The 14,147-nt window shown below is 37.5% G+C and overlaps 1 protein-coding gene across 6 annotated transcripts in view; it reads left to right on the plus strand.

The window, feature by feature from the left end:
• LOC129746069 (putative inorganic phosphate cotransporter) overlaps positions 1-14,147 on the plus strand; it is a 55,000-nt gene that overhangs the window by 26,275 nt on the left and 14,578 nt on the right. The window contains exons 1-2 of one of the 6 annotated variants that reach the window (XM_055739513.1): positions 12,913-13,195; positions 13,479-13,920. The exons of 4 other annotated variants lie outside the window; for them this stretch is intronic. In XM_055739513.1, the coding sequence (XP_055595488.1) occupies positions 13,821-13,920 (100 nt within the window). In that variant the 5' untranslated portion in view covers positions 12,913-13,195; positions 13,479-13,820. Of the gene's footprint in view, positions 1-12,912; positions 13,921-14,147 lie in introns of those variants that run through there. One more of the 6 variants, XM_055739512.1, reaches the window with a different exon arrangement.

Here is a 14,147-nt window from a genome sequence, read left to right on the forward strand (position 1 = left end):
ACTTGATGAACATAATTCCTAAAATTGCGTGGTCCATGGCAACCGTTCTCAAATTTCTCGGACATCCCGCATTCGCCAGATCACGCTTCACTTGGTCTAACTACCTCGCTCGCGGATTCATAGCAAACACTTGTTTTCCAGGACAGTCGTTTGGCATTCTCGCAACATGTCCTGCCCAGCATATCCGGCCAGCCTTCACCTCCTTCTGGATACTCCTGGTTCGCCTGGGTTTGCGAATTCTCCAGAGTGTACGCTGGTTTTCCTCGAGCAATATCCATGTCTTGTGTCCGTAGAGAACAGCCGTGGAATGAGGTTACACTTCGTGCTAGGGCTAAGTCTGCTCGACCCCAGTTGCTTGTGGAGTCAGCTCGGCGATTCGGGTAAATGACACCAAACGGACCAAAATAATCAACTCCAACTCGACTGAATGGAAAAGTTTTGGTGACTCTGACTCCTGGAAGGTCACGACGGTTCAATGACTTTAAGTTTGGCTTTGAATAAAAGTTGGAACGCAGGAGTGAATGACGGAACAAGCTAAACTTGCTATTTTTGTTGGCCAAAATTGTTCTCTTACGCTTGTAATCAAAAGCTATTGTCCAGCATGAAACTGTCTCAGGTGGAAATCTCTGATGATAGAGACTGTCAACGGGTGGCGATGGTAGAGAATCCATCCATCTTCAGGAACACAACAACACATCTTACCTCGCAGCCTCCTGAACGTTGTGTCTTTTGTGGGCAACACCATAACAATGTCTTTCAGTGTTCGAATATGACGAGTAGCTTTGCACAAACACTCAATCTGCATGAGTCCCCAGAGACTTTGAAAGTCCAGGGAATAGGCAATGTCACTTTAAAAAAAACCAAAATTCAACCACGTTTGTCCACCATCTCAAAATTCTGCGAAATCATTCGGTTCCATCTTCTGCCCAATCCAACGTCAAAAATCTTTGCCGAATGTTGTGTTACCCGACCCTTACCCGAAACCTGGTCCAATATACATGATTACGGGGTCAGAATACTTTTTTGAGCTGCTGAAGCAAGGATGTCAGAAATTTGTTGACAACGGTCTAATTTTACAGAATTCGATATTCGGATGGATAGTGTCTGGAAATATGTCAGTTCACCAGTTGGAAAATTAGTTAGAAAATCGGTCAGTAACCATTTGCTGAAACTATTCAGGCAGGATTCAACTTGAAAAAAAATGCAATGCGAATTCCTCCAAGATTTTGTCGAAGCTTCCTAATCACATGCTTGATAAGTGGCGAACGTTTGAACTCGACAGATCCAACAGCCAGTTGGGACCCATCAGAAGACTAGTTTTGTTTCAGTTTTCCTCAGATGACAAGGTCAGATTTAGCGATTATTTATTTATTCATTAGTCTTCGAAAAAAAAAAATGTTGTTTCGCACAGACTTATTGTTCTAAGAGATGCCTTAACCTATTTTGAAATGACAGCTTAGACATACCAAAAGCAAGAATTCTAGCAAACTCATTAAAATAACAGTAACATGTGTCTATTGCATGGGTGGCCAACATTTTCAACAGGCGGGCCAAATTTCAGAAAAGAGATTGGCTGGCGGGCCAAAAAAATCAAAAAGTTCTAGAGTGTTAAAAAAACTGATTTTTGAAAACGCGATTAAAATATTTGCATAGGTCACATCGAGGAAAAATTAAGCTTGCCAGATGGCCCGGTTTTATCCGGGTTTGCCCGGATATTTATCACAAAATTTGGAAAATAATCCGGTCCGGCTTATGGTTGCCTGGATTTCATTGACAAATGCTCGGATTTATCCATGTTTTTTGCAAAACCGTACAAAAAAAAAAAATCAAATTGCATTGTAAAAATTTATTATTTATGCTTCCAAAACGAGAATTTTTGATTAAGTTTTATAAAAATAATCATGAATGGTTTTTTGGAAGCCTAAAATACGATTTAAAATCAAAAACAAAATTTCAAGTCTTTTTTTTTATTGATTTGGCTGGAGTTTTGGTCGACAATTTTAAAATCAAATGCCCGGATTTTATAGGTTTTTAGATGAAAAAAGTCCGGATTTATCCGGCCCGGATACGTGCTGAAAAAATTCTGGCAACTTCAGTATAGGTTCATCTTAATGAGTCGTTTTTTTTGCATATTTTTATAAATTTTGTTCCATTTGAAAAATATTATAAATGTTACGGAATACGAAAATAGTTATACCTCCCAACTAATGTATATACGTCAATTTTTTTTTAAGAAATTTGAAATTTAATCGGTTTATTCATCCCAGAAAAGTCAAATGATGTGACTAGAAAGGACATAAAGTCAATTTTATGGTCATCAAATATAAAAAAAATTAACGTCCATTTTCCAAAGTTTTTAAGTTCACTGTTTTTCTTTAAAAAAAAATTGATTGACAAATAAAAAAAACTTTTTTTTTTATTTCGATTAGGGTGAGCGAGCCTTAACTTGGCATGCTCCTTATCTTGGCATGCCAAAATGCATTTTGGTAATTTGTATGTCAAACATATGCCTAAAAATATAAAATAAATCAAACATAAAAGAAAATCGCATTTGTCTACATTCTGCATAGCATTTGTCCGCAATTGAATCCAAATAACTGCGTAATAATTTTTTTTCACATGACGAACTGGCAGTAAAATTACGATTTTCGGAAAAAATCTGAAATGAACCTACCTTGCTAGTGCATCTGCCACCTTCGGATCGATTTAAAAAAACACACTTCCTTATGAAAAAATCACTAAAAAATACCGTTGGTTACAGCAAAACGTGCGAAAAAATATAAAATTATAACCTACTCCAAACAACGTACATATTTGATCTAAAATTGTAGAAAATATAAACATTTTTTTCGCCTAATCTTGGCATGAAATTCCACTAATTGAGGTTTGTATGTATGTGTGAGAACGAAATCAGCAGGCAGAAGGTAGCCGGCAGCCGGCAGCCGAATTGTCGGCCGTTAGTGCACAGTGGTCTGGAAATTTAAAACCGGTCGAAAGTAAAACGAATGATTGAATTGAAATAATTTAAAAATACCATAAATGTATTTTGGACTATAATCAATTTATTTATCTCACAATCGTATTTGGCATTTTAGTTGGAATTATTATACTAAAAGTTTAGCTGCCTTTGTTTTTGGTAAATTTCTAGAACTTTTCCTCTCAACTTCTGAGCACGAAATCAACAGGATTCGGATCCGAATCGATATCTTGGATCTCAACGTTGAAGTAACTTTATCCATACCCAAAAAAGAAGTCTACAAATGGAAATAAGGTCCAACGTATTTTGATTTCATTTTATTTGTGCTGGAGATGAACATTTGCTGTTTATGTGTCGCTTTTAAAGGAATAGTTACAAAGTTCAATTTATGACATTCTAAATATTATGTTTATTAAAAAAATGTAGTTGCATTACAATGTTGAAAAATTATGTTATTAAGAGCTAAATTTTATTGTTTTCAATTTCATGTGAAATCAAAAATAATATTTTGACCAAGTTTTTATATTATGGATCACTGTGCATCAGCAGAGGTGACGACGTTTGTTTTCCGTAGGAAAGGAATATGCGAAGGAAGCGCTGCCGAATTTGGATGATGATTTTGCATGAGTGCGAGTGGGATGCAGCTTGAATTTCACCCAGCTTGTAAATTTGTTGTTCGCTTTCATTGGCTATAGTCCCCAAACGAACGAGTGAGATGCAATATATTTCTATCAGGCTGGCTGGAGTGAGCGATAGTTTGTCTTGTTTTGCTATCCGGGTGTACGCAAACGATTGCTAGAAAATTCCTAAGGGCGACATTTTAAATATGTAGGTATGATTCAAAGAATCGTTCACTTACTTGAGTTTTAGCTTTAGCTTGCTTCTTGCCTCGGTCATAATGGTTTTTAAAATGTCTCTCCTCCTTTTATGGGAGTGGAATAAAAAAATATGAACATTTACTATCGTATGTTAACTTCAATGGAAACAGATCTATCATGATTTCATTTTAAAAAATTGAACAAACGATTTGTTTGCTCGGTTAATAAACATATTTATGTTAACCAATGCTATATTTTGGAACCTATTTGTTCTAGATTGTCATTCTGATAATAGAAATTTTAAACACACCAAAAACTGAAACAAACAAATGAAACTTTTTTACGTAAGATTATAATTCTGCAAGCAAATATCAATTCTAAAAAATGGTTGACATTTCGTACTTTCGACTTTTTGAAAACAACACAGAACATTGTTGTGCTTCCTTCCAGGATATTATCAACGAATTCGTGGGAGCTGTTGTTGTATTAGTGAGGCAAATTTCTTCTAGAGGCGGCCAATTTAAGGAACTCAGAAAGGGCCACAATTCGGAACGGGGGCCACAATAAGGAGCATTTCAATCAATAGTTTAATCAGGTTTATATCAAATTATCCACCGCTTTAAAGCAAGGACATATTTTTACTACATTTCAGGCTAGTAAGCAATCATATTTGTCGAAGGACTTTTCAATGTACATATTACAGAGAGACTACAATCATGGGAAATATAGTCAACCATGCCTTAGGGGCCAAGTTCGGGTACATTTACCCAATAGTCGTTTTAACAACTTTATTTTTTTTTTGTTTCGATTATAGTCGTTTTACCATCTTTATGGCATTCGCGACTTTATCAACGTTGCAGTTGGCGGATCGTTATTGAAAAACTATCCGGTACAACTGTGTTCGATGTTTACTCTTGGGCTCGAACTCGCGGACATCGGCTCAGGAGACAACAGACTTGCCAACTGAGCTATATCACAAGCCCATTAACATCTTTATGTCATTCGCGACTTATATCAACGATGCAGTTGGCGGACAGTCAAAAAAGTAGCATTCACAAGCTTCTGACGTTTCAACGAACTCTAGCTATATCATAAATGGTCGTGATTCGACCAGATCGAACTGAACGCCATCAGCATTTTCTCGAGACACTTGAACTTCATGTGCAAATATATTCATCTATAAATAAAATCTATGAAGTTTATGAGCAAGAATCAATAGTTTTTAATTCAAGGAATTCATTTGAATCATTTGTATACGGTTTTGCGATCTAGGATACGAATAACTCAAGATTTAGTTTCGGTTGTTTTTAAATTTTCTAATGGCGCTTAGTTCGGTCTGGTCGAAGGCCGGCGAAATAATATTGATTTTCAAAGTACGGACCTCAACCTCAACTCAATCCAACTTTTTCCAAATTTTTCAATATCTCGAATTGACAAGTAAAGCCTTCTATGAACAGGATGATTACGAATTTGAACCTTTTTTAATCATTGCACCAAATGAAGTCAACTTTTGCAAAAAAAAACACCGGTTATAGTTGAATTTTACTTCCCAACTTTAAATAATGTCTAGTTTTTCATGATTAATGTTCATAAATACAGAGCAAGATGCCAATTAAAATTTATTTGTATTTGGTTCAATTTTCATAAATATACTTTTTTCTGTTAAAGCTTTGCAAGCAATATCAAATTGAAAAATTTACATAGCAAACTTTCGATATTTTGAATAATTTGCAAAACTTATTGAATTTGGGTGGATGAACGACGTTGTTGAAGTAGAATTCATGTTACGAATGGCTGAAGTTGTTGTAAATTATTTTTCAGAGGCTTTCTAAACTTCTCAATATTAAAACTTGAGTTCGCTTGAATGCTCTTCATACCAATGATATGTAGTCACCAAAACCCAATCAGAAAACATGGGAAAATGTGTTGTTAAATTGACAGATCATGTGTCAAATACCGTTTTTGATAAATAGAAAATTTGTTATTGTACCTCATTGTTTTTTTTAACAGTGACGGTAACCTTTTTTGTAAAATTTTATAAGGCCCGCAGAGCCAAAGGGGTATAAGTGCAAAAGTGGTCGATTTTGAGTAAATAATGCCGAACAATTCTCCCTGTTCAATATTTTAGATTTTCAAAATTATATTCGCATACTTTTACGTTCGAAAGAAAGTTGCAAAGTTTTTAAAAATGTATGACAAATTGCCAAACACAACAATTTCTTGAAATTAGTTTTTTACACTTTTATCCCTTTGGCTTATATCACTTCAAAGAGACTTTCAGATCATTGTTTTGAATTTAGTTAGAATAGATTCAGATTTATTTTTCATTGGCCAGCAAGTTTCCATTTTCAAATTCCCGGTTTTTTCCCGGTTTTTCGATCGAGATTTTATGATTTTCCCAGTTTTGAAATACATGAATGTGACAAGAAGGATTTTTTAAAAACTAAAATAAGCTCTTTTTTCAATGTCAAACGTAAGAATATTCTGATAACGATAATGTTTGTTGGAATTTCTACAGAAAACTGTTGACACAAAGGATGAAGTATATAATTGAGGCCCTCAGAATCAGAGGGTGAGGTGCCAAAATCACCAACTTTGAGTTTAGTACATATACCAATCGATTCTTCATATCTTATTCTTCATCTGCAGCTAAACTCTGATTATTTGATAATTTTGTCAACACTTTTTCGATTCAATTAAAACGATGATGTTCCCATTAAAAATCACTTTATCGCACTCAGATTTTGATTATTCGGCTCTGGTTTCTGAATTATACAATTTGAAATATAATCATCAACGATGAATTACGGATCTTTAAATCAAAACCTAACAACTTGAAGTTTGGATTTATGATTCCAATTTTACCTGATTAATATTGATTTATATTCTAATTTAATTTTTTTCACTGAAATTTTGAGAACAAAATCCACTAAATTCTATTCCTCCTATTATTCTAAAACGTTGATTTGATTCTCGTCTTGAATACCTGAGCCTGAGCCTGAGTTCTAAGAGCTTGACTTTGGACTTAGCATGTTAATCTAAACTCTGAGTCTGAATTTGCAATCCAACCAGAAAATTAAATATCGTAATTCAAACTTTAAATATGAAGTTTTAACACTAATTTTGAAAATTATTCTAAGGCTTGAATTTGCTTTTAAAATTAGCTTTTTTATTGTGATAATATCTTAATGTCATCTGTATTTTTCAAATTTTTTAATCAATAAAGAATGCGATTGCCAGTAAAAGCGCAAAATGTCAAAAAATCACACAAACATTTGGTCTCTCATTCTACCTATTTGGCATTTTATTATAGAACCATGTAACATAGTGGCCACTCATTTTGAATTTTTCTGATTTCTCGCATTCTTCCCCGCATAATCTTATGAATTCCCGGCTCTAAAAGGTTAAAAATTGAATTTGTTTGTGAAAAACAATTTTTTGGAACATATGAAAGATACATAAATTCTTCGCGCTTTTGACGCTTATAAAAAAGTTGTAAATTTGTAAAAGTCAAAATTAGTAGATTTACAAAAAAAAATCTAATATCTCAATATATCTTGGAGAATTCAATTGGTTTATATAGGGGAAAAATGATCCATAAAGAATTTTCCCGGTTTTGATTTAAAATTCCCGGTTTTCTCCCGGTTTTCCCGGTCCTATTTTCAATTCCCGGTTTTCCCGGTTCGCTGGCCACCCTGAAATGATGAACGCAGACGGAGAAAACCGATCAATTCTTTGAACATGGCTTTTCCTAAATGAGCTTCGCGGGCCACAAAAAGTTGATCGCGGGCCACATGTGGCCCGCGGGCCATGGTTTGGCCACCCATGGTCTATTGGATTGTAGTTGCCATACGTGGTTCGATCAGATGGAATCAAAAGAAGCATTTGATTCCGAAGCGTACAAATTTATGCAATCCAGGTGATCGTTGTTTTCAATATTGCCGCTCAGCAAGTCGAATGTGAATAAACACTGCAGGAACTTCCTTCTACGAGATAGCGTTTCAAAATGAATCAGGTTACATCGATATTCAAAGGGAGTCCTGACCTCGGGATTCCAGTTAAGTTTCCGAAGAGCAAAGCGAACAAACGCTCGCTGGACACCTTCGGGAGATTGACTCATAGTCAGTTGAAACATCGCCCAAACTGGAACTGTGTATTCAAGTATAGTTACTTCTGACGATCGAACAATAAAGTGTTTTAAGTGCATACACGTTGTTGAAATGGATTGTTTTGTGACGGAGGAAACCAAACAAAGCGTAAGCCTTGGCGGTTATTGTAGTGATATACGTGTGAAATCTCATTCGGCTATCAAAAGTAACACCCAGGTCCTTAATTGTGCCCACAGTTTCGAAAACGGTATCACCCATTGTGTAGTCATACTAATGCACGTTACAGGTTCTTGACAAACTCATTGTTTTGCACTTTTTAACGTTCACCAACTTTCCATTCAAACCGCACCATCTCATAACAACGTCGAGATCATTCTGCAACATGATGCAGTCCAGCGGTAATATAATTTGTCGGAAAAGATGTCAGGTCGTCTGCATAAAATAGTTTACGCGACGTCAACATGTCACACAAATCGTTAACGAACAGTATGAATAATGATGGTCTAAGGTGACTACCTTGAGGAACACCGGATGGTATCAAAAACTTCGAAGAGTTGACTCTAACATAGACCAAGCGGGAGTTCAAATACGACACAAGCCACTTTGCTATCCATTCAGGAAGTCCAAGGTGTCGTAAGTTTGTCTATTACCAGTATGTGAGCAACGCTGTCAAGAGCTTTGGAAAAATCGATGTATACAGTGTGCACTTGCTGACGTTTTTCGAGTTTTGGCTAAATTTGTAAATGCCATAAGTTTTGAGGTGGTTGAACGTTTTTTTATGAATCTATGTTGAGCACCATCAATTAACTGAGCAATGGACGGATATCTAGCGTCGTACACTAAATATTCAAGTACTTTCGCAAAACAGTTAAGGATTGCAATCGGACGGTAGTTTTCGACGGAATGTGCGCTGCCACTTTTATGCACTGGTGTAGTCCTGGTCCTTTCGAAACGTTCACTGCTATAAGGGCATTATAGATGTCAACATCAGAAAGTGTAAGAGTAGGTACAAGAAAATTGTATGACGGTAAAGATTCAAGAGAAACAGGTGAAGTCCATCGTCATTCAAGGAAACTGACTGGAAGAACTCAGCAACAGGTTGGTAGAGTCGGTAAACGTTTATAACTGGGGCGCCTGAAGAAAGATTTGTTGTATCACAGTTCCCCGTTGGGTTAGAGTTAATCTCTTGTATCAGTTCAGTTGCACGCATCAGAAGTGCGACATATCAGAACAAGCCTATGGTCCTCAGGCATTGGTACGAAATGTTCACTCAAGTCCACCCAAACATCGCCGAGACCTTCTTTTGGACAGATTTAATAATTGTCATGTACTGGCTTGCCACTTCACTATCAAGATGGTAGATGTTCGTCGCAAACCGAGTGTCATAAATTCAGCACATCACTAAGAACGAAAAATGGAATCATCGAAAATCCTGCAGACTTGATTTCAAGCGGTGCATCTTTATAGCAATTGATAAAACAGAGTTTGTGGTTTGACGGTTCCACCTGGTTATCACAAGAGCAGCAGTTATGGCCCACAGAAAACGACGAAATTTTCAAGCTACATGATTCCTTCGTCAGTCTCTCAAGAATTCCGATTCGGAACATGTTCGAATTCCGCTGATCATTCGCCGTCGGATCTCAAGGTTGGTGTTATTGTCTGCGGTCACCAGTGAGCCGAGATCGACAAAGTCTTCGACTATCTCCAGCTCGTCGCCGGCAATCGTGGCCTTGTTATTACTTGACAAGCGGGTTCGGTCGTTCTCAGATCCGCAGGCCAGCATATACTTCGTCTTGGACGTATTAGTCGTTAACCCAATCCTTCTTGCTTCGCGTTCCAGTTTGCGGCAGATCTCCTCCACCGCCGCAGATGATCTGCCGACTATATCCATGTCGTCGGCAAAGCAGATGAGTTGACTGGATCTGTTGAAATTTGTGCCCGCATTTCGCACGCTCGTCGAATAACACCTTCTAGCGGCACGTTGAACATCATGCAGGATAGACTATAGCCCTGTCGAAGCCCCCTGAGCGATTTGAATGAACTTTACCCGAAATCCGCACACAGCACTGCGTTCCATCCACCGTCGCCTTGATCAGTCTGGTCAGCTTCCCGGAGAAGCAGTTCTCGTCCATGATTTTCTATAGCTCGTCGATTGTGTCGTATGCGCTTTGAAGTCGATGAATAAATGGTGCGGCCTGGAGGCATTTTTGGAGGATTTGCCGTAATGTGAAGAACTGGTCCATCGTAGACCTCCCTCTTAAAGCCAGCCTGATGACTTCCCACGAATCTGTTTGCTTGTGGCGTCGGCCAACTTGTCCGGGCCCGTTTTGTTGAGTTCAGCTGCGATGCCGTCGTTGCCAGCCGATTTGTTGCTATTTACAGTAGTCACTCTCGTAAAATATGAGCGATTTATTCAATTTCAATGCCGTATTGAAAGGAGTTAGCACGTGACTTATCCATTTGGAACATCGTTGAGTTTCGAATCTCAATGTTTCAGGATATATAGGCTTCCAAGAAACTTGACCTTAATCCAAAAACATAACTGAATACATTTTAACGCCTAAGATGGTTTTTGGTGGTTTCGTGACAACAAAAACTTTTTGTAAATTAACTTTCGGCTTTTCTGGAAGAATCGGATTTGACCCGTTTCCATAGCATTGATGATTCTGATATGCTAGTTGATATTTTCAATAATTATTTGCAGGGAATTCAAGAGTCTTTTTTTCACCAAAATATCGTAGAAACCGCAAGAATGAATGGTTGAACCATTGAGTAAATCATGCTATCATAAACCGAAATTTGGCCTATAACTCTTGGAAGAATTCCAAACCTGTCGAAGATAAAAATAACTACAAACCCCTATAAAAAAAAGTGGACATGATGACCCAAAAACAACTGGAAATCAACTATTCAACAAAAAAATCATATGGTAAATCGTTCATGGAGTCCTAGAGGATCCAATGGTAAGCTAATTCATTCCAAATTTCACTATTCATGAAGTGAAAATGAATGATTCCATGAAGGTAGAAAATGTTGAAGATTTTATCAAGCGCAAACCAAAAATTTCGATTAGTAAAAGACAAAAAAAAAAAGCTTTTTCTACTGGCTCGCTTAGATGACTAATAAACAGGCCTGACTTCAGTTCTGCAAGGTAAAAATGCAACAAGCCTTTAGAATAAACAAAATACGGTGATCAAATCGTGCGCAAAATATTGAAACCGCTAGTGGGGAAATATTTTGAAAAATAACGTGATGGACAGAAACAGAACTCTTTATCGGGCACCTGGCAGGTTCCGAGCTAAAAAAAATTCGTTGACATGTCTTGCCTGGATGTTCCGAAGATGAACAAGGAGAAAAAAAATGAAAAATTTCATGTCTAGCATTTGAGTTGGCTGAAGATCTGTGAAAGCTGAAAATCAGTTAGTATTACATAACTATTGACAATTGGAATGGCTGAACATACGAAGAAGGCTGCCCCCGAATTCAACCTTTTTTCCTGAATAACACTTCCATAGGTCCTACAAAGTCGATACTCTGTTTTGGTTGGATCTGGAAAGGTGCAAGAACTCGAAAACAAAGATGGAGTTATAACAAGTCAAATATGTTGTTATATATATGGGCTAAATTTGCCATAACTTCGATAAAATCAAAAAAAATTGAGTGGTTTGAAAGCCAAGCTTTAGGAAACAAAAAAATATTATTCACAATACAAAGTGCAGCAATTTTTTCGAATACACTCCTAATTGTAGAGTTTCCCATCTTCAAACAGTTCTGATTGATTGTTCATTTGATAATTTGTATAAATATCGATCATGCATGGTGATGTATCGAACTCTCAGCTCTAGAAAGCCAGATTATTTGAAAAATTTTCTCACTTCGCTAAGAAATTCTTACACTGGAAACATATTCATCCCTCCGTATTGCTCATCTTATTATGGCAGATCCTTTTTTGTTAGAAGAATTGTAAATTAGAATAATCTCCCAGTTTTCCTCAAGAATACATGTAGTAAAACGACATGATTAAGAATTGCGAAAATGGAACGATTTGCACATTAGTTTAAAAAACAACAAACATCCACCACATTTTAACATTTTTAAAGATTGTAATCTTTCGTTACATAAATAAAACCAAGTTATTAACTATGATTAAAAAAGATTTTACCCAAAGCGCTACACATCCATCAAATTGAGAAAAAATCTCTAAGGATCGGATAGTAAGCTAACATTGTGTAGAAAACCTACAAACGGGGTGTTTAGACACAGCACAATTATTTTAGGAACGTCTTATTTCGTTTGATATCTAACAGTTGGTGTATCGTTAGTAGAAAATTTTAACATCATCAGTTAGAGGATATGAAAGTTCAAAGTTCCTTTAATATAAAAAAAAAAAATTAAAATGACAAAGCATCCAATTTCTAGAGAATTATGATCATTATGCTGCACAAACTCTTCCTAATTTCTTGAGACTGTTCTTGAATTCAGTAAGATTTTCTCTCTTTATTTGCAAAATATCTAGCAATTGTTTGAATATGATAAAAACTGGAGAGTAAATTCTATTTTCACTGATTGCTACCGATCAAATACACTTGTTTATTCTACCCGAACAGTAATATGTCACTTTGAGGAAAAAACGAGGCAAGCCACCATGAAAGCAAACGTGCAAACGCTGATCGACACCAACAATGTACACAAACACAAACACACACACCCTTTCACCGCACAAGTGTGCTATGTTTGGTGTGTGCTGTTTTCCCTGTATTGACAGTAAGAATTAGATTGTTTTCTTTTTCATTGATGTCGGTCTGTCTGTCGTTAGTCGTTCGATTTCATTCAGCGCCGTGCGCCGCGAACCCCGCAGACTTCCGATCCATATGGATAGACGAACGACGGACGACGAGAACTCTTGCGCGTCGCAGCAGCAGTTGTTATCAGCAGAAGTGGCAGCGGCAGCTCCGAGACCGGGACATCGCGACAACGGCAACGTGCTTCGACGAAGCATGAAGTCGCGTTCGGTCACATTCTTCCCTGTAGTCGCCCGATAGATCCGTAACGACTCGGAAGGTGTGTAGCTAGTAGTCCAGTCTAGGGTTAGTTAGGTTGTTTGTCGGGAACGACGCGTTAGTTAGTAGATCAAGAGAGAGAGAAAAAAACGGTCGAACCGGTTATGCTTAGAGATAGACACTAGATGTATTCCGATTTTAGTTTAGTAAATCTTACCGGATCTGATAACGAAAACAACAATGCAGCAGTTCTAGGTACTAGTAGTGATAAACGGTGTCCAACATAGGAAGGTAGCTACTACTAAATTCACAGGTGGCGTCGTTGCCAAGAATAAATTGTTGTGTGGTTGGCCGGCGGACTTTCTGTGTGTCCCCGGGATAGACGGATTAGTTTATTGGTTGGAGAGTGAAGAAACCGGAATCGCGTTGATTTAAAGGTGCTGCCGCGAGTTAAGTTCGTTACGTCACGTCACCTCGCTACGCCCACACATACGGAATGATTCAAGTTCAGCAACTGCTGCTGCTGCCGTTGTTTCTGCGTATCTAAGTTTAGTCTACTGTTTGTTTTCCTCAGTTTGCCGGATTAGCTGCCCCAGTTGCCTGTTGACCGATTGAATAAAAGTGTATTAATTTGGTGCTGTACCGTAGTCGTGATAAGATTCAACAAGTCAAGTCAATGGGAGCGAAAGTAATGCACAGCATCACGATTGGCATTGGCTCGGTCACTATCATCAGCATCTTCGGAGCGTAAAGTACGATTTGTGTTCATTCTGAGCGTGATTTTTTTTACTGTTTTAACCTCGAGTAAACCAACTAGTGTAGAAAAAAGATTCTCCCCGTCTCGAAGAGTGTTTCGTTCGGGTTTTTAGGGTAGTAGTGATTAAGTTCTAAGTGTGTTAAACCTACGATTTCGATAATGCCACCTGCAGCGAGCACCGAAAATCGAACCCGCGATGGGCACGTTCTGGTATGGGAGCAAGCCGGCATCTCCGAAGAGGAACAACCGAAGAAAGGATGTTAGTACAATCTCCTGTTGGTAAACTAGTCGTAGTCGTTGATGTAAATGAACCCCTTATTTCAATCTTCCCCGATAAGTAAGACGCCAGCGTCAATCCTCGTGATTTCGCGAATATTTATATACAAGAAGAAGGAAAAAAAACCTCGATTGACATTCATATGACCCCTCGGGATGACAGGGAAACACACAAAGTAATTCAACAAAACCGAAAGAAATGGTCACATT

Source organism: Uranotaenia lowii, chromosome 2 (genome assembly GCF_029784155.1).
Source record: "Uranotaenia lowii strain MFRU-FL chromosome 2, ASM2978415v1, whole genome shotgun sequence".
Taxonomy (NCBI): domain Eukaryota; kingdom Metazoa; phylum Arthropoda; class Insecta; order Diptera; family Culicidae; genus Uranotaenia; species Uranotaenia lowii.